This window comes from Stegastes partitus, unplaced genomic scaffold, assembly GCF_000690725.1.
Source record: "Stegastes partitus isolate 25-593 unplaced genomic scaffold, Stegastes_partitus-1.0.2 Scaffold86, whole genome shotgun sequence".
Lineage (NCBI taxonomy): Eukaryota > Metazoa > Chordata > Actinopteri > Pomacentridae > Stegastes > Stegastes partitus.
This window is the reverse complement of record NW_007577817.1, coordinates 417,470-438,904: the sequence shown is the minus strand read 5'-3', so window position 1 is coordinate 438,904 and position 21,435 is coordinate 417,470. Positions and strand designations below refer to the sequence as shown.

Sequence of the window (21,435 nt, the reverse complement as noted above, 5' to 3'; positions counted from 1 at the left end):
CTGTGTTGAATGGTCCTGTCTCTAACAGGACATTGACCTTTCCAAGAGCCTTTAGGCTGTGTTGTGACTGTTTGTTTTAGTAAAAAGTGTATTTTGATTCGTTTTCAGCAGTCACAAAAGTGTCCTTCATTATCTAGCCAGTGTATGGAGTCAATCCAAAATGCCTTTTTAAAGGACTTTGAGGACACAGGAATGAACAGGAATCTAACTGTTTGTCTGATTATTAACAATTACTCAAGCTGATTAAAATATTAGAGGTTGTGTTTTACATATTTTTTGAAGTTAATATTTCAAAACTATCACTTGAGTTGTTGACTGTATACTATTGGCTGTACACTTGTCATCTGCCACTATCTTCAGAGTTTATCAAAACTAAATAGCGACCATTTGAGTTTCCGGTTTTGAAATTCTTCAAAATAAAATCATTCAACAAGTTGATGTGCACATTAGGGTGCATTCAAGAGTAAAGCTACACCTTGAGTGTATGAGCAGGTATTTTGAGTCGAAAAAAGGCAGTTCTTCATTGAACATAGTTTCAATTTTTTGGTAAGTCTTGGTTTTGATAAATATTTAATTATATTAATGAGTTTAAAACATTATTTTAACAAAAAAACTGACTTCTTTACAGTCAGTTTTGATTTTGATACATTTTTGTGTAAATTACGGTCATTGTGCAAAGTTAAAGCTAAAGTTTTCTATAACTACTAAAAGTAATAGATCAACAAGTTGTTATCTGATGATATTGAAATGTTTGAAGAGTGACATATATTTTGTTTTTAAAGTTTTGAACTTCAGCACATTCAGTTTGAAATTAAATAATAGATAGCGCATTAAAGAACAAAGTAGGTGTATGTCAGTACAGGAAAAAATACAAAATACTGTGTGGGACATACAGTCCTTTTAACACAGAGCCCAAAGTATAATTATTCATACACAAATGGACCATAACCGAACATTAAAGTGAAGTCAAACAACATGATCGTGTTTAATTTTTTGCAAAAAAGGCTTTACAGTCAGTGACAGTCAAAAGTCTTGGAGCGGCAGACTTCAGCAGACTTTTTGTATCCTACCTGGTGATGCCCTCTCAACCTTAACTTGAATTGTTGTAGGTTTCTCTGATTACTCTGTCTTCAAATGTTGTCAGCAGATAAAAAGCAGCTCAGCTGGACTGACATCAGCTGACTGGCTCACCCTTCACCCTAATAAGCCACTGCAGTCGCTGTATGTGTAACACCATTGTCTTGCGAAATGATAAAATATGTTTTTGAGGCATTTGTTTGATTGTTAGCACAGAGAATTCTCCTGTATTCCTGTAATTCATCCTGTTGCTGCTGTCAGTAGGGAAAACATCAATAAATGTCAGTGGAGTAGTTTCATTAGCATCAGGTTTTTCTCTGATAAACAAAAAGATTTTCTGCAAATCCACTAGACCTGTGCTACTCCATCTAGATTGTTTGTAAGCATAGCTCTGGAAGCTACCAATTACTTCTCAGTGGAAAAATCACAAATATTTGAGTTTACAAAAGCTACTCATAGTAGTTCAATCTGCTTTGTAAAAGAAAATTAAAAAAAAAAAACTCAGTCAAATTGACAACGTACCTTTGACATGAAATTAAAACAATACACAAAAAAGTCACATGACAGCAAAAAACTATTTTATGTATAAAAATTATATGTGTTATTACAAAAGCTACTCATATTATTTTTATCTGCAATAAAAAAAAAAAAAAAAAAAAAAAAGCTCAATCAAATTGACAACGTACCTTTGACATGAAATTAAAACAATACACAAAAAAGTCACATGACAGCAAAAAAATATTTTATTTATAAAAAAGTATATGTGTATTTATATATATGGCTGAGGTTGGGGAGATTCATCCATGAGGCTAGTGTCACTGTGGGAGCACTGAACAATATTCAGCCTTCTGAACATGCACTCCCTAAACGTCAAGTATGTGGTGGTGGCTGCCTAACACATGGCTGTATAGCAACGGCACACATGTATCACCTGGGTGCTACCACAGCATACCTGGTCAGGATGAAGGAAAACGGGCGAGGCTGGTTAAAGAACATTTAATTGCAATAGAAAAGCAGTGGTAAAATAAAAAGAATTGTATGAGGAAGACGGACATGTGATTGAAACCACAGAAAGTGCTATGAAGTAGAACTTGAGTTGCGATTATTTTGTCACATGTTCCAGAATGAATTTCTATTCTTAACAAAATGTAAATGTTAATGTTTCCATATATCACACCACATACTCTTTGTTAAAGCATTCAGCAGACATGCGTTCAGACATCCTTCTTCATTTGTCTATTTTATTTTTACTGAATTCTATTAAGCACGCGGCTGAAGGCTTTTATTTTGGGTGTCACTGTAACGGATGTGGGATTCTGACTCTCAGTAGCTTTACAATGGTTGTGGCTCAGCTCAGTTTTGTGTTGTGCGGTGGACGAGTAGGTGAAGGATCATCATGGCACCAATGGGACTAAAAGCCATTGTTGGAGAAAGTAAGAACAGCTTTTTATTTATTAATTCGATGGTCGTAATGATACAGTTTCAGCCACATCTGATAAAATCATTATTTTTTTATTATATTATTATTATTAATATTATTATTATTATTATTATTATTAGAAAGTCACGTCAAGTACTAGAGGCCTAAACGGCGGTTTCCTTGATTATTAGACTTTCAATTGGAGATATGAGCGATTATTTTTAAGTTTAAAAAAAAATTATATTACGTTTCTTATTATCAGTGGCCATATGTGACAAAGCTTTTCTTTTGTAAAACTTTATTTAACACAAGAGGCACAGAATTATCGGAGCATTGCGCCTCACCTGTTGGTTATTTTATTGCCATAATTTTCTGAGATAAATTATACAACCATACAGTTATTTGGTGGCTTTCTGTCCGACTCTGCCCTTCATTGTGTGGTATAGAAAGCATGGAGTCCTGGTGCTTGTAAATCCTGTCTCGCTAATCTTTTTGCGGATTAAGTGATTTGACATCATTCTCGGAAGAAGAGACGTGCAGATGGAAGATCCGACTCCGACAGCCTCAGCAACAACTAATCAGTCCTGTTTTTTCTACCATCTTCCGTACATCATCAAGAAACATCCGGCCAACATTAAACCTAAATTATGTAGTGGTTATTGGTCAGGAGACGGACGAGGCTCCAGCAGACTGGAGATGCGCTCACTGACAAAACGATCCACTTTAAAGAGAGCTTTACTTTGAAGGCATTTCAAAAATCCACAAGCCAGTCAGACCAATGCACCGACACGAAAAGCTCGGAAATAATCAAGTTTTACATTTTAGCCTGAGAGTGAGATCAAATGGTGATTCTTCCCGTTAAGTATGTTAAGGTTCATGTATGATACTAACTAATCTAAAAATCTCAGACGTTCCTATAAGAAGTTTTAATATCGAGGGTGTGAGCTTCGTCAGCACCTGATGAAAGAGGCTTTATTACTGTCATTATTATTTTATTTTATTTTATTTTATTTTAGAATTTGGCACCACAGCTTGTAAGCTACTTTCCTTACAGTTTCAATAAATAATAATTTATTAACAATTCATAAGACTGGTTACCTTTTAAGGCCCTTGAGGTGATAGACTGCAGTTTATGGAAGCAAAAACGAATAGCATTTATCATCACATGGCAAGATGACAAAACAGATGTAGATTTTATTTCTTTACTTACCAAATTTATGTCAGGATAACCAGATCTCTGGACAGATGGGTTTTGATTTCAGTATTTGTTAGGTGGAGTTTTCGCAGAATAAAAATCAGTCACATAGAAGTGATTGGTGTAATAACTGTTATGTCATCTTATTTATATGAAAAAATCCAGACAGTAGACAAAATAATATGCAAATAGGTAGTTATTAAGTTTTCAGTGGTGATTTTTAATAGTTTGCAGGTAGCATATCTGCTGCCACAAACTACAAATCTAGTGTCAGTGTAAAAATATTGATTGGTGCAGCTTTAAATAATGAGATGTAAAAAGGCACCGTGGACATAAGAAATGTAGGCTTGACCTTAAAATGTTTAGTTTAATTTTTCCTATAACGGAGTGTGAGTTCCTGTCTTCATGCTGTTAGTTTTTATTATTTTAATATGGAACCAGTCTTGTTAGATTGTATGCAAACTATGGTATCCACACCATGTGATAAACCCAAGTGCACATGGAAACAGAACTGGCTGCTGTCAATTTCCTGCTAGTTAGACTTTTTAATATAATGATTAATAACCCAATAACCCAAATTTAAGACTTACTTTCCTTTAAGAGAAGTAGAACATACTTATAAATGGTCATTTGTGTACAATGCAAGGGTCACATTAGGACATAATGATATGAATAGTAGGAGGCTATATGCCTCTGCAAAATATAGACTTCTAACTTTAAAAAAAAAGAAAAAAAGATGGACCTTCGACATTTTGAGACTTTTGTAAAGTCATAATGGACAAAGACAGACAGTACTTAACAAATGTATTAGACCACCAGCCATTGTAAGGTTCAGGCCACAGCTGCCCTAAATTAACAGCATTGGTAATTACCAAAATCAGTTTTTATGGTTCTGTAATGGCTAATACACCAGTATGTGGAAACTCTTTAACCCAAACGATATTTTTGTAAAATAGAATTATTATTGTTATTAATGAATTTTCAACAATAATAAAGCACCTTAAATTTTCAGAACAGAAAAAGTAGTTTTGGTGGTGCTTGATTATTTTCTGACTTCTCAGAGAAGCCCAGTGAGCTGGTTCAAATTTGGGTATAAAATATCTATATCTATATCTATATCTATATCTATATATATCTATATATATATATATATATCTACAGTACTTAACAAAGTAGACAGGTGGTCTAATAAATTTGTAATTTGTTAAGCACTAATTTGTTAAGCACCTAGAGTAGGTGTAGAATTGCTGCTTGTAGGAAGCTGCCGCAGCAGCAGTCTGTTGTTTGTCTTGTTTATCCCACGTCTACAAGCTGCTTGTCAGGTAGCATGCCATTCTTTCATGGATGCTCCCACTTAATCCTATTAACTAGCTGAATAAACAGGGCCATTCACTGACTTTGCTTTACATTCACAACCATTAGTAGCTTTCCTCATGCAGCAGGGTGTAGCGATGTAGAGGTGGAGAACATCATATTTCTACCTTTACTGAAATGCTTTGTTATAAATCGTGTAAACGTTCTTTAAATCTGTGACAAATTCAATGATCTATCCACAGTGTTATGTAGGGCCATTCACAATTAATGGATTTAGCCACAGTTTGCCCACAATTGTCACTTAGCTCCAATGACATGATAATGTTCTCATGACACTACAGGTGCAGCTTTTTAACTGAAATGTCAACCTAGTCCTCTGTAGAAATAGGACATTTTAGAGGATGAATGTTTCATCATGTGCGTGTATGTGTTATTGCTTCGTTGGGATGTCATGTCCGCTGACACAGAAACAGCCCAGAAATAGCGGTTGAGAGTGGTGGATGGGGTAAGAGGATTGGGAGCAGATTACAGCAGTGATTGCAGTGGGCCTGTCCTATCCAGCATCTGACAGACTGGACAGACGCTTAAAGCCCCAGTGATGGAAACTGGGACACGTCTCATCAAGACAAGTGACAGGATGTTGTGAAATGTTGCATTTTGTCTAACAAACAGTTAGATTTACACCTCAGTGACTGACCAATCCCCCTGTGTTATTCTGCCTCAATTGGCAGTTACAGAGTATGTGGTATCACTTTACTGCTGTGAATCTGAGAGGTTCTGTTATTCCTCTGTCCCTCAGTGTCCCTGTTGTCTAGTTACACTGCAGCTGTGCAGGCTTACTCCTTCTCTCACGAAAAAGGATTTGCACAATCAGGGTGTCATGAAATTGTGTTTGTGTCATTTTTCTGCAAATTTATTGATATCAAGCAGTGACGTAGAGAGTTCATTACTTAGCTGTCAGATGACATTGGTATAGCTTAATACTGGACTTCACCAGCATGCACATCATTTTTAAGCAACAGTACATAACAACAATACATACTTCAACTCCTCCTGCCACAATATATATAGAAAATATAATTTTTTAAAGAAACTTTATGTTATCATTGCCTATTGCAATAAAAAAATTAAACATTCTTTACCTCCATTGTGCTCGTTACTAATTTATTTCTACTTACATTTCAACTAGTTTATTACTAACTAATACATGCATGAACAGGACACAGAAAGTGGTAGAAATGGACAGATTGACAGGGACTTGATACAGGAAACACAACAAAAAGCAGCATCAGAATCACATTTTTGTTTAAAAAAAAAAAAGTATGTTAAAATGTACAAGAAATTTTTATTCCAGTTATCATTAGCTCTCACTGTAATTGCTATGCTTATGGACTTTATTTTGACAGTCTAGAGGAAATCTGCTTTGGAGATGATTAAACTGAAAATGACAGACACATTTGAATCTATGTAATTGTCGGTTACCAGAGATGTCCAGGATAGGAGCACATTAAATTTTATTTATGAGTTTTCAAAGTAAACAGAATACCAGAATCAGTAACTTTTTGGAGTGGAGCTCCTCAGTTGCATCGTCAGTTTATCTGTGACGACAGTATGTTACTTCCTTGGTAAAGGTATAATCCACAGACAAATTCATAATGTGATGTGTGTGTGTGTTTTTGTTTTGTTTTGTATGTTTAAAAAAACAAACAAAAAAAGACAGTTAAACAAACTATTATATATGTTTACAAATGCCTTAACAGTGCTTGTGTAGGCTCTTGTGTAGGCGAGCCATTGTACAGACTCAGTGTTGCCTCTTCTTGCAAATCAATTTATTTATCTATTTAGGGGCAACTTTTGTACATTCAGAATCCAGACTACACAGCACCAATAACTTAGTTTTAACATAATTACAATGAGCAGGAAGGACTTGAATCTCTGTGTTGTGGTTCACTGTACATGCACAGGTTAACAAGCTGACTGCAACTGACCTTCAATACAGACTTTATCTACAAAGTTTATAAAAGTTTGTGAGTGTTGTCAGTGGTTGTCTCGTAAAATGTAATTGAATCATTAATGGGGAACTTTGGTTAATATTATATGGTTAATATTGAGACTGGCTCCAACTTTTCTCCGTACCATGTTGTTCTTATGAAAAATACTAGGAAACTATGGCATGTTGAAATGTTTTTACTTTCTGGTTTGATTAGAATGATTGACTATACATTAAACAAAACGTTAAGTTATTGCACAAATACATGAACCGCCCTACATCTGACAAAACTGAATAGACTGAAGACATTGCTGTATAAACTACATAGACAGTGACTGGAAATCAGAGTCATGTGTGATTTCCACTTCTATTAGTCTACCTTTGAAATTAAGCACTGTGTATCAAATACTTTGAGACTACACTGGCTACTTTCAGTCAGTGATTACCTTGACTGGCTTCCACTTCGTTATTCAACTTAAACCATGGTTCACATGCTTTAAAATGCTGTGAGGCTCTTGAGTTCATACAGTAAATCAAATGTTATACCTGCAGCAACAGAATAAGGTTAGAATTGGATAAAAACACAGAAACTGATTAGGCTTGACATACATGATCTGCGGGCAGCACAGTGGCTCGGTTGTTAGCATTGTCGCCTCACAGATAGAAGCGTCCCAGTTAGGAGGTCTGGGATCTTTCTGTGTGGAGTTTGCATGTTCTCTCTGTGCAGCAAAAATTGCCCTGCAAATTGAACCTTTACATTGTTTTTGAGGGTATGTAGAGGGAAAATATTTAACAACAAGCGCTGATGGAGTTTCTCTACTGTTGTCTTTGCTGCTAATGCTACTATTTGCTAGCAGCAAAGATGGTAACGTCTTTGACCGCTAACCATTAGCAGCATTTGCTAAGCGGTGTATAGATAATGGATGGAAGAAATGGATGTGTATATGATCGGCTTTAACCTATGTCTCATTTTAAGATATCCATTGCTCTTTCAAGAAAACTGCCAAAAAAGAATGTTTATCTCCACCGACTGACATAAATCCAATTTGAAGAATAAATCTAAGTCTCCATTCATGTATGCAGTTCTATGCCATTACATAAAATCCGCCACTTTGCTGCTCCATGTTGCTGTTTTGATAGAACTTTAATTACATTACTTTTCTTTCTACAGAGATAATGAACAATGTCATCAAGAAGGCAAGAGAAAAGGGAAAATGGAAGGTAATCATCCTGCTACTCTGATCAAGTTTGGCATCATTATTGATATTAACTTTATTCCTGACTATGAATGTGAATAAAGTCACTAAATATATCTATATTTTAATTCTTACATTTTTTCCTGCTGTGTGCACCTGTGTTTTAGGTGCTGGTGGTGGACAAGCTCAGTATGAGGATGATTTCCTCCTGCTGTAAGATGACAGACATTATGTCAGAAGGGATCACCAGTAAGTACAACCACCCAGGTCACCCAAGTTCTCTTCAGTTGTAGTTGTGAAGTAAATTTAATCCAATTTATATGATGCAGTCTTAATTCAGTTCAGCTAAAATGATCCATTAACTTCCATAACACATCAACAATCAGTATTTGTTTCATTTAAACCTGGAAATAATCAGAATACCCTTTGTACAAAAAGTCAGATTTCTTTGAGAAATATCCTTCCATTAAAGTAACATTAGGAGGACATTCAAGTGATTCAATCTGCAGCCATTGTTCACCTGTTATAAGTATGGCTGCACCTCTTTTACGCATCGATACAAGAACTCAAAAGCAGACAAAGGACATGGTGGACACAGGCTCTTTATATGAAAAAAGATTTTTTTTACAACAATATTTACAGGAAACAGAAATACAAATGTTAAACAAACACAAAGGCTCAAGGAAGCCTCTACTGGGCTGGCGGGGAATAGTAACAAACAAAAGCTAGACTATAGGGACGTCTATAGGCAGAATAGGTGTAATACAATTCAGAACTGCACATAAAATACTTGGAATGCAAACCCCGGCAATACATTAACTTTAACCACAATACTAGTCGCTAATTTTAGTGCTACAAACAGAAATGCGAGACCTGGCAGAGGAACAGGGGAACTTAACTGAGGGTGGCAGGAGAACGGGGAGAGGGGTGAGGAACACAGTGGTGAGCAGCGTGGGAGAATAGCATTGGCAGTTGCAGCCACAGATGTCTTCGGCGTGCAGATCCGGAATGTGCAAATGGCGATGGACTGAATGAGGAACCAGATAGTAGGTGGAGATCAGTGATGCCTGGAAACGGGACAGGCAGAGCAGCGAGGAGCATAACTGGAATGGAGACAGAAGTCGGGTAAGTAAACGAAACTGAAACAACAGAGCAGAGTAGAGACTGAGGCCAAGGCTTACTACAAGAGGAGTCAATGGTCCGGCGACAAGTGGTGGTTTGTGTCCGGCTTATATGGCTTATATCCATCACAGGTGCAATCACTCAGGTAATCATCCAATGGTTGCAACCACCAAATGCCACACGCACACCACGCTCACGCCCACCTAAGAGCAAAAAAGAGAAAGAGGGAAAAAAGTCCGGGATGAGCGAAGAGTCCAGAACCTGCCGTTGCGGAATCCAGCAGCATTCCTCAGGGCCATAGCCTTTCCAATCCACCAGGTACTGGAAACTACACCCACGACGACAAACATCCGGGAGACAGTTGACTGTGAAGGTTGGTGCGTCATCCACCATCCTGGGTGGTGGAGGGGGACAGACGGGGGGGACAGAACACTGTCTTACACCGGCTTTACCTTGGAGATGTGAAACGTGGGGTGAATCTTCATAGGAGAAGGGAGTTTCAGACAAACAGCAGTGGGATTTAATCTCAATCTCAAACAGACCAACAAACCATGGTGCCAGCTTCTTGGACTCAACTGATAGAGGTAAGTCCTTAGCTTTAAGCCATGCCTTCTGCCCAACCTGGTATCGGGGAGCCAGTTAGCTTGGATCTCCATGCTCCGGAAGACCCTGACGAGGCTTCTTCCAAGTCCTCTCACATTGTCAAATGAAGGACTGCACAGACAGAACCATCCCTTTGCCTTCCTGAGCCGGGATCAAGGGGGTTGGCACCCAAGGGAGCACTGGAAAGGTGAGTAGAAGAGGCATGCGCATTGTGAGCGTATTTGACCAAAGTAAGCTGGCTGCTCCATGTGGATGGGTTTTCTGAAACCATGCAGCATAGGAATGTTTCCATGAACTGGTTTTCCCTCTTGGTTTGGCCATTTGACTGAAGATGAAATCCAGTGGTTTGACTCACAGATGCTCCTAGAGCGGAGCATAAAGCTTTCCATACCTCAGATGTGAACTGAGGTCCACGATTGGAAAGGATGTCTGTTGGAATGCCATGCAGCCGGAAAACTTGGGTCACAATCAGTTCCACAGTCTTCAAGGCAGAGGGGAGTTTGAGCAGAGCAATGAAGTGTGCTGCTTTCGAGAAACGATCAACTTGTTACCTTGGAAGAGGGGGTAGTCCGGTAACAAAATCCACAGCGATATGAGACCAGGGACAGCTGGGAACCAGCAGAGGCTGCAGAAGGCCAGAACTCGACTGATTCGATGACTTGTTTCAGGCACAGACGGCACAAGCTGCCACAAACTCTTTGGTGTTGGTCTCCATGGATGGCCACCAAAACTTCTGCCGAAGAACATCCAGGGTGCAAGCTGCTCCAGGGTGGCAGGACAGCTTGGATGAGTGGGCCCACAGGAGAACGGCAGCATGAGGCACAAATGAGGTGTTAGTGGGTCCATTACCTGGGTCCGGTTGTAGGTCCTGGGGCTGTTTCACCTTTTCCACCACTTCCCAGGTCAGCGAAACAACAAGACAAGACTGGGGTAGGATCGGCTCAGACACAGCTGGAGGATCATCCACAGCAAACATTGCAAGAGCCTGGCCGATAGTTCAAGAAAAATTGGAACCAACTGAAGAACAGGGTCCAGCAGGCCTGCCGTCAGTTCAGCCTCTTTGCGGATCAAATGTATTCCACATTTTTGTGATCGATCCACACCACAAAAGGATGCTCTGCTCCCTCCAGTCAATGCCGCTATACTCTAAAGCCAATTTCACAGCCAACAGCTCACGGTTACCGATGTCATAAATCCGTTCTGCAGGTCAAAGGCATGGGGAGAAGAAGGCACAGTGATGCAGTTTTTGATCTAAGGTCCGGAACTCTACAGAGAACTCTGAGACGCTCTTGGTCCCCTGCCTTAATGACATTAGCCGAGTTCCAGTGTCCCTGCCATGAACAGGACGATCAAACACTTTCTTCATTTCAGTGATGAAGTCATGATACGGAGCATATATAGCAGCCTGATTCGCCCACATAGCTGTCCCCCGTTCCCTAGCCAGGCCCTTCCACAAACTTATCACATAAGCTATTCTAGACCTGTCAAAAGCATAAGACAGGGGCTGTAAATCAAAAACGAGCAACACTTGGGTCAGGAATGACTGACGAAAACCAAGGTCACTGTCATAACATTCAGGAACTGGTACGAACAGTTTGTGAGCTAGCAAGGGCATTGTGGGACTAACGCTAAGGGTAGCGGCGTTAGCCGCCGGAGCAGTGGCTAGGCGGCTAGTGGTTCTAGCGGCTATATGGGTGGTTAAAGCCGAAACAGTCTGTGCGAGCTGAGAGACTTGCCTAATCAGGGCATTAGTACTTTCTACAAGTGTTTGAAGTAATTCATCATGTTGGCTGGGTACTGCGCTATGATTGGCCATAGCCTGCTGCAGGCTAGGCAAAAAAGACCTCTGGCTGCTACTGGTCTGCTCAGCTCATTTCTGGCTGGACCATACTGTTACGAATTGGTATAAGAACTCACACACGGTCAACGGACACAGTGGACACAGACTCTTGATATAAAAAAAGAGACAGAAGTTGGGTGAGCAAACAAAACCGAAACAAAAGAGCAGAGCAGAGACTGAGGCCAATGCTTACTACAAGAGGAGTCAATGGTGAGGAGAGGTGGTTTGTGTCCAGCTTATATGGCAGGTGGATGAATGGTGTTCAGGTGCTTCACTCCCCAACGCAGGTGCAATCACTCAGGTAATCATCAAATGGCTGCAACAAATCTCCCATGCACGCCATGCTCATGCCCATCTAAGAGCAAGAAAGGGAAAGGAAAGGAAAGAGGGAAAAAACAGCAGGCACTATGCAGAGCCGGAGGTGGAGGCCCTGATAACCTCAAAGCTTTGGGCATTCTTCTGAGACATGTTCTACCTTTTGTTTTGCAACTTTGTTGTGAAGAACTTATGCTGCAGAAGCAATGCACCTAAGAGCACTGAAAGATTACTTGAGGACCAAAGAAGACCTAAGAGATTTCACTGTCATGGACTCTCCTCCACAGTCCCCTGACCTCAACCCCATTGAAAATTTAGAGGCACTTGACAACTGAGAAAGCCAATGTCAGGACCTGATTAGGTAGACCAAAGCCAGGCACTCAAGGCACAGTTTAGGCAAAAATGTTTTAAATCAAAACCTATTCAACAAAAAACAGGTAAGTAAACACAATCAGGCTGGTGGTACAGAAAAAATACAAACTAAAAGTCCATGTGATGTTCCCCCGGATGACCACATGCTCTCTGCCCGGACCTCGGCATGGATGAAAAAAACGCCACCTTCAACTGAACGTCTCGAAGACTGAGCTCCTCCAACTCCAACTCCAGTGCTGTAATCATTAAAGTAAAAGCAAAACAAACACTAAAATATTCTGAAATTCATTCTAGATTCAACTTTTTACTCAATTTTCAAGCTGATATAATGATTCGGAATATATAAAATTACAAGTAAATGCAAAATAGAATGGTCCCCAATGTTTGGATATTTTCTATATAAAGTATGTTGTTGCGATATACTAAGGAGCGCACACGCATACACGAATGAAGATGAGGAGACCAGAGACTCAGTGAAGGACAGTGTTTATTAACAATGGTGATGCATGGTGCAGACTGTGTACAGATACAAATTTTTTTAAAAAAAGAAAAAAAAAAGCTGAACCAAAACTACCCGGGAGAGTGAGCTGGAGGGGAATGAGCAAGTATGGAAACAAAACTGAAAGCCAAGTTAACTTGGGAACTGAACACAGAAAACCAAGAATGCGAAAACACATGAAGCTAAGACTGACTCATCATTTGCTGCAGGTCACTTCCCTCCTCTCTTCCACATGTCCTGTCTCTCTACATGGTCCAATCCAATTTAGTAGAAATGTCCAAAAAATCTTTCAAAAAATCTGAATTTGATGTGACCTTTGAAAGGTAGAATGATTGTAGCGTTCTAGCATTCACTCCTCTTTTACTGTTTGAAACACAATGCTAACATCTTAAAAAGCTAGTTTTTGTCTTACCATAGTTCAACAATGTTATAGTCTAATCAAGCTTATTCATGAATACTGAGCACAGTTGTTTTTCTGTGTGCTCCAGTTGTAGAAGACATAAGCAAGCGGCGTGAGCCTCTGCCCAGCATGGAGGCCATCTACCTGATCACACCGTCAGACGAGGTAAATAGTGCCACTTCTGTACAGGCTACTTCTCTTTCTATTGTGATTTCTTCATCCTACAGCATTTTGTCCAGCAAATGGAAAATGACACTTTTTTTTCATTTGAATATTTCAAAACACAATTTCATTTGGTGGGATGGTCAGTTTTTTTGTATTGGGGTCAAAAAGACTTAAGTGTAGTTCTTCTAAATGTCATTGAAATAACTCTACTAACTTTGGAATGCAGTAATTAATCTTTCTAACTTTCATTCCCTTTCCCACTCGTACATTCGCTTGAGCATTGTTGTCTGCTGTTTCAGTCTGTTGAGGGTCTGATTGATGACTTCAGAGATCCACAGTCTCCAAGGTACAGAGGAGCCCATGTCTTCTTCACTGACAGTGAGTAAATACAGTCCACACCAGCACGACATTCAATTTGATTTCTTTTGGTTTTCTTGAAATATATAGTAGCAAATCTCAGGGCACAAAAGCACTGTAAGTTCAAATAGTAACAGCTGGCCATATCCATACTACCTCTGACTGAACCACAGCAGCAGCTAAAGTCCAAACAATAGCCATATTTGCAGCCACAGCTACACCATTAAAATTTATTTATTTATTTTTTTTAAACAAAATCATAATCTGAAAGGGAAGGACAGTCAAATCTGATCTGAATAAACCAAGTGTGACAGTTCACAATTTCAGTCTGCTTCTAAACTCTACATTCTTCTTCTGCCATGATAACAATACACCATCCAATCAAGTCTATAGCAGCTACGTTCAACTCCACCCAGGTATAGGCAGCTTTCATTCTCACTTTAGACCTGCATGAGAAAAACTTATTTCCTCCTTCATTTAAATGCACTGTGAGGGAAGAAAAAGCACAACACAAAATCATTTAAGGAGAAGATGTGGTCAAAATACCTTAAGCAAGAAAACCTCCACCAACACAGTCCCTTGAACTGACCATAAGTGGGGTCCCTGGCTCTAGTCAGGTCTTGGTTACTAGGGATGGTGTGGGCCCTCAAAAACCTCTGACATGACCTGGATCTCATATCTTCCATAATGCAAAATAGTGCACTGTTTTAAGCTCCATGTCCCACCTCGCACAGTGCACTTTTGTTAAAAATTCCCTACAGCAAAAATCTATTTCTTTTTAACTTGTTAACATATTGGTATATTTTTATATGACACATCATGAGCAACATAAGCAGTTAACCAATTTCTGCTTTGAAACTACAACATACTGATGACAGTAAAAAAAACAGAAATTTAGACTTCCAGGGTCATAAAACTAAAGAACCAACTCTCACCTTGCAGAGTGAGGCTTTCTGTATCATTATTTTTCTTCAGAATCAGTTTCCAGGTCTGACGTATATGGCTGAATTACTCTAATATTACAGTGTCCTGTTTTATAGCATGGAGAACTTTTACAGTGTTTAAGCACAGTCCTAGTTGAGTGGCCAGTTTCAGCTGCAGTGAGTGGATAAGGTTGGTGGGAGAGAGAAGCAGTGACTTTATTGTGACGGCTGAGGAGCCTAGTCGTGGAAGTTTGGATCCAAAAGCGAGAGGGAGGCAGGTTTAACAACAACAGGTTTTTATTATGGGAGCTGGGAGTGAGGGAGACCAGGAAGCAGGGAATGGGATCCAAGGTGGGGGGTCCGGGGTGCTGTGGAGGGAATACAGTGTCGGTGCTCGTGAACGGGAATCCAAACCTCAAGAGGCTGAGTGCAGGCGGGTTTGATGTGGCTGAGTGCTGGCTGACTTGGTGAGGCTGGGCAGGGGACCGCTAGAGCCAACAGAGGATCACTAGAGAACAAAAGACGAGGAATATGGGTTACACGAGAGACTAATAACGAAACTAAACTAAATACCACTCAGACAGTTGATAATCGTCTGGCACTAGAGCACAGGTGGAGTGAGGCTTTAACCAGTGCCTAATCACCAGATAGACTACAGGTGTGTGAATGTGAGAGCATCCTCCTCCAGCCTGGAACACAAAAAAACAAGCAGTCCATACTCATCACATTCCTACACCCACACATTTAACAGGAAGCAAAATTGTAGAGTTACATCTAATCTTTGTAGGCATGAAGGGATTACTTTCATGGAAAAAACAAGCCCAAATATATGACTTTGATACACTTTGAAACACAGTGATGAGTTTTTAGGGGTGTAATTAATAACCAGAGAAGGACTGTAAAAATGTACCCTTCAGCCCACTCATTCGCTATAAACACTGAAGTATCTCTGTGATGTTTAAATCACCTTTTGTGTGTAATTGTTTCCCTTAAAGACTTCAAGCAACAAGCAGGATTCAAGGCTGACATAACATGAAAATTCTTTTATGTAATTACTAATAATATCCATTTGTCCCCATGTTTTTCTGTGGTTCCTTGCAGCAATCCCAGACTCCTTGTTTGGACTGTTAACCAAATCCCGCGCCTCCAAAGCCATGAAGGCCTTGACTGAGATCCACATCGCCTTTCTGCCTTATGAATCTCAGGTAAGATCCTGTCTGTGCTCGGATTACACCATGGCAGGCTGCTCATAACTGGCTTCATGAGACATGATAGACAGAGTTTGGAGGGATTTTGGTCACAAGTGTGAAAAACGTGCAGAATAGTTTGTGAGATGTAGGGTGTTCCTATTGCATTACTTGAATGAACTTTGTGAGTGTGTGTGTGTGTGTGTGTTTGTTTGTTTACAGTAAAACCTACCCAGTCTTATAATTGGAGACACTGAATTCTACTGAGTTGCAAAGGAGTGACAAGAACAGATATCTACTCACATTTTGCTTGCAATCATTTTAGCATTGAATGTACCACATAGTAGCTACATATAACTTTATTTAACAACAGACTAAACCATTGAGCAGAAATGTTTTGTGGCACGGTGTATTGCAAAAGGCTGACATTATTATGTAGTTCTTAGTAGTAGCTATAGTCCCAGTTAGAGTAAGTCTCCATGAAATGAATGTAACTCATTGTAATGTTATGCTGCATTGCCCTTTTTCAGGTACTGTTCTGGTTTTGAGTTTGCTGTCCATTTTAGTGGACCATGGTAGACTGGTATTAAAAAAATGTTTGTGCCATACAACTTGGGTCTTATAATCATAGTTGTGACCATTATTCCAGAGGGAGAGTGGTTGGAACGCACATGCAGTACTTGGCTGCTGACTAGGGCTGTAACGGTACACAAAAATCACAGTTCGGTACGTACCTCGGTACTGAAGTCACGGTTCGGTTCGGTATGGTTGGGTTCTCAGTTAAGTGCTCATAATTAATCCAAAACATTTGTTTATTTTATTAAACCAAAAAGCTGTTAGCAGCTCAATAAATCAAATTAAATGTACAATGTATACAAATGTAACAGAAATACTGCTGCATCATCCCCAATATCAAATAAACAAAACAAAATAAACAAAAGTACAAGTGCAGTATTAACAATTCCAGCTTACTGGTCTGCTGTAAATATGACTGAATTACTTTTCCAGTATAAAAAAGCAAGACACTGCTGCAAACAACCAAGTTCAGCGATGAATATAAAAAATAACTATTTTTCAAATAAATGAAAAAAGTATTATTATTATGCAGCAAGTTTGAGCTTGTGTGCTGTTCATAAATGAGGCGAGTTTGTAAAACATGGCTAACTAGAAGAGCACTGTGAGGGCGCAGACCTCCACCAAGCAGCTCATTTCCACCATATTGTGATTTCCAGCAAGTTCTGCATTCATTTTATCTACACTATTAGATTCATGGAGAATCAGAACATAGCTTTAGCATTTGAATTAACATTGATATCATCAATAACAAGCTGACGGAGTGATAGACGGTCATTCTGTACTCAGATATTTTCTACACTTATTTCTACAGTTGCTTACTGGCTTTAAGCAGTTAGCTAACGCTATGCTAGGTTGGCATAACTACAGCGAGGTTATTGCAAACACAAACAGACAGGGAGTGGCTTAGCTTAGCATAACTTTAGCAATGCAACATAAATGAAAAGCACGACCGACGCAACGAATCACGTGTCAGTCGTCCTGACTCATGGCAAAGAGAGATCAAGGAGACATGTAGAGTCAAAGTTTATGTCACAATGTCATTCTGAACTTATCTGTCAGTAGCTCTGCTCAGCCCACTCCTGTGATGCTGCCTGGCTGTAGCTTCCTCATGTACTGCTGAGAAGACAGCGGTGAGGACTGAGGACTGAATGGAGTCAGAGCTCCAGCACAGCGGGCAGTTACGCCTGGATGCTGCCTTTTCAAATGAGTGTGTAAGTCTGACGTGTTGCTGGATGCATAGTAGAGGACCGCTTCACAATGTGGACATACGGCTTTCATCTAGTCCACTTGTTTTTCTTCTTTTTCGGACTTCACCAGGAAACCGAAGTGATCCCAAACAGGTGATTTTAATGACACCGGAGCGTCTTCCAGCTCTGTCTTGTTGTTGTTGTTGTTCGCAGTGATGGATCCGGCAACACCTATGTGTCAGCACAAGTGTCGAGCTCTTGGACCGAACGGTTCGGTACAAATATATGACATTGTTGTGTCCTCTTTTGCGCATGCAGGACTCTTTTGGGTCATATGAAGTTCACACAGCAGATCACAAATAAGTCATATTTAATTGGAAATGTGAACGAACTTGCAAAAAAAATCAGATTTCACAAAAACTGAGCATTAGGTCCTGCAGTCTGAACGTAGCTAATCTGTTGGATTGTTACATCAGATAATACACTGTTATCCTTATTTGTGACATTGTCGGAATCCAAGGCTGTCGGTATGTTAAGGCTATTTTTAGTGGGTTGCATTCGTTTTTCCTTAAAACCTGTCAGATACTAAGGTTTTCAGATTGTTAAGGGTCGGATTATTGAGCTACAACTGTATTTGTATTTGCCACAAAATGACAAAGTTTGGAATAATCTGGAATCTCATTACACCTCTGAAGAGGAGACCGCTGAACTCAGAGACCAAATTTACACATGCCCTCCATGACAACTCCCACGCAGTAAACTGACTTCCACATGTCAAAATGACGGGGCATTACGAAGATTTCTAGTATGTAACAATGAACTACTGTAAAAGTAATCACATCACTGTAATATATCAGTGCCCAACACTGATTGTGTTGGGTAATGCCCTTCCTTAAACTAAAATCTACAGTATATTCTTTTAGAGGGTTGACTGACACCTTTGCAAAGAAAGGCCATGTTGATGTATCGTAATGAGGAAAAAGCTGCTCCTTGCCTGTACTGCCAAGTATCCTTTATCCTTGAGCAAGATGAGAATATATATATATAGAGAGAGTATGTTCTATTGAGTGTTGAATATATAAAAATATTGCTCTCACCTTGCACTTTGATACTGACACAGTTCCTCTGGAAAGGGAGGAGCACAGTAAAGAGGACCAGACTGACAGCATTTTGTGTTGGATCTGCTTTAGCTTTCAATCCTCTGCTATCCTGTAGTTTTAATCCTGTAGGAGGGGACACATCATACCAGTGCCTCTTTCGTCTCATTCCTTTACTTCATTGGCTGACGTAACCAATGGTCATACGCTGCAGCCAATGGCACAGATGTGTGTCGAGAGAAAAAAAAAAGGGATTGTTATCATTTAATAGCGTTAGTAACAGATGGGTGCATGTGTTTGTTTGAGTGTGTGTGAAAAAAGGGTTTATTTAGTGCCAGCCTGCTGGGGGCCAATATTGTCTCATTTATTGTTTTACTTTCAATGATTTTCAAGCCCAAATAATTATTTTCTCCAGAGTTCTCTTTGTTTCATAGCTGAAAGATATCAAAACACCATTTAGACGTAGACTCAAAACACAAAAAGTCCTAATCATTGCTCCGTATACACTGTAAACCCGGTAGAATGCAGAATAGTCAGAACTTAATGTATACATCAAATACACTTAAAAATCCTAGTTTTATTAAAATTGTGAATGTATAAAAAAATATATACTTGGGATAAGAAAATTCCAATTAAGTTGTTCTTTTGTCAATGACCACACAATGCACTACATTTTATTATTTTTTATTAGAACACAGGTACACACAGAAGTAAAGCCGAACAGGAGGCACATTGCTTGAGGTAGGTTGGTGAGTGCGTCCATTACAGGGCTGCCCTCTAGGATGATCCCCACTCTTGAAGGGTTTAGTTGTGGTGATGCTGGACTTGTAGCACTGTTGTCCTCATGCCCATGGAGTCTGCCTCATTCAGATTCCAGAAACAAGACAAAGCGAGGATATTCAGGTTAACAGCAATTTGTCTACAATCAGCTGTATGGCTTTCTTTAATATTATATTTTTTTCTAATTCATTGTGGTTCTATTTTTGGTAATGTGTGAACATGCTGTCAGAGCCATTTTTGTGTGTGTTCATGTATATGTGTCTGTTGAGGTGTCGATCTCATGTTATGACAGTCAGTGGTTTATTGGACAATGTCATATGTGAATAGTATAAATAGAGGAAGGGTCAATTACTCCTCAGGTGTGCTGCTAACTGGGGAGAAGCACACAGTTTTTTGACCAGAGTTTTAGTGGCTGAATTTGAACCTTTTTATTTATTTTTCATACAACTACAAGTTGCTGGGACAAGTGTGTCCAGATCAGTAAAGGCGATATTGGAAATACACAGGAAATGTTTGGATTCCTTCAATGGAACCTGCACAAACTACGCCTAGATTGGAAGTTCCAGCAGCAGCCCCTCACTGGTTTAGGTTTTTTTGTTTCCATAGAAATCCAGTCACTATACAAGCCCAACCAAGGAAAGGGCTCAGTTCTGGCACAAGTTCCATGCTTTAGCTTATCAAGTTGAAAAGCTGTGCTCTCTTCTCACAGATGGCAGGGCAGTATTTGCATTTCCAAGGCATTAAATTGAGGCTTTAAACAAAAATAGTTAAAAGTGGGCATTTACTTTTTCAAAACTACATTGAAATAATATGCATTAAGTCCTACTGTTGCAAAACTGTATATAGAGAACACACAGTGGTCAAACTCAGACTTGTCCTGAGTTGTGAGCCAATCAGAACAGGGCAGCAATTGTGGCCTGGTTTAGGTTTTTTAAACTTACAAAAGTGAGTACACCCAATGACTATCTCAAACACTCTCCATATACTCATACTGTTTAAGTAATGCAACAAAACTACCTTTTGAGTATAAAGAACTTTTGGGTTAACAGTGTAATGACACATATTAGCATCCTTGCTTTGCATGAGTTCAGGGTCAGGTCTCCTCATAGGCAACTGGGTTAACATTGGTCATTGTAAATGTTGGGGACAGGAATGAAGTTAATGTTGGACCTCATGGTGTTTCTCTGCCATGTATTTAGGTCTTCTCCCTAGGTAAAGTGGATGCCTTTCAGGACTTCTACAGCCCCTTCAAGTCTGACGTCAAGAATAACATGCTGGAGCGTTGTGCTGAACAGATCGCCACCCTCTGTGCCACACTCAAAGAGTATCCTGGAGTTCGATACAGAGGGTGAGACCAACAAATACAACTAATTTCAATTGTCTTTTTTGTCCTAATTTTGAATCCTATTATTTTCATTATTGGTGAGACAGAGGAAACCAGTCTTCAAGTTTTACAACAACATTTTGATTGGCTGTGCCAACTGAGAAACACTGGAGTAAAATTATATAAAATGTAATTATTTTTTTTTAATTTATTTATTTTTTTAGTTCTTTCTTTTTTTTGTTTTCTCAGAAAGAAGAAACATGTTAACACTCATAATCCTGGTACAGCCTGTTTCTTACATTACATGCAGAGTAATATACATCCTCAAAGGGTGAATGTATATGGGCCCTGGTTATTAACCTCAGCTGTCAAGTAATCCAGGATTTATTATGAACAGATTTGTTTTAAAGTGCATTTAATTACTAAGTTAGCCTGTTGCTTACTTTATTTAACCCTCACAAAGTTCTGCGTTTTATCAGTGTTTTAGTCAAATTTG

The 21,435-nt window shown here is 39.4% G+C and overlaps 1 protein-coding gene across 2 annotated transcripts in view; it reads left to right on the top strand.

Moving 5' to 3' along the window:
* The first annotated feature begins 2,437 nt into the window (after positions 1 to 2,437).
* Positions 2,438 to 21,435, top strand: part of LOC103353854 (syntaxin-binding protein 1-like) — a 33,055-nt gene continuing 14,057 nt past the window's right edge. For both annotated transcript variants that reach the window (XM_008277020.1, XM_008277021.1), the window contains exons 1-7: positions 2,438 to 2,510; positions 8,168 to 8,217; positions 8,360 to 8,441; positions 13,432 to 13,508; positions 13,808 to 13,886; positions 15,890 to 15,993; positions 20,815 to 20,963. In XM_008277020.1, the coding sequence (XP_008275242.1) occupies positions 2,474 to 2,510; positions 8,168 to 8,217; positions 8,360 to 8,441; positions 13,432 to 13,508; positions 13,808 to 13,886; positions 15,890 to 15,993; positions 20,815 to 20,963 (578 nt within the window). In that variant the 5' untranslated portion in view covers positions 2,438 to 2,473. The remainder of the gene's footprint in view (positions 2,511 to 8,167; positions 8,218 to 8,359; positions 8,442 to 13,431; positions 13,509 to 13,807; positions 13,887 to 15,889; positions 15,994 to 20,814; positions 20,964 to 21,435) is intronic.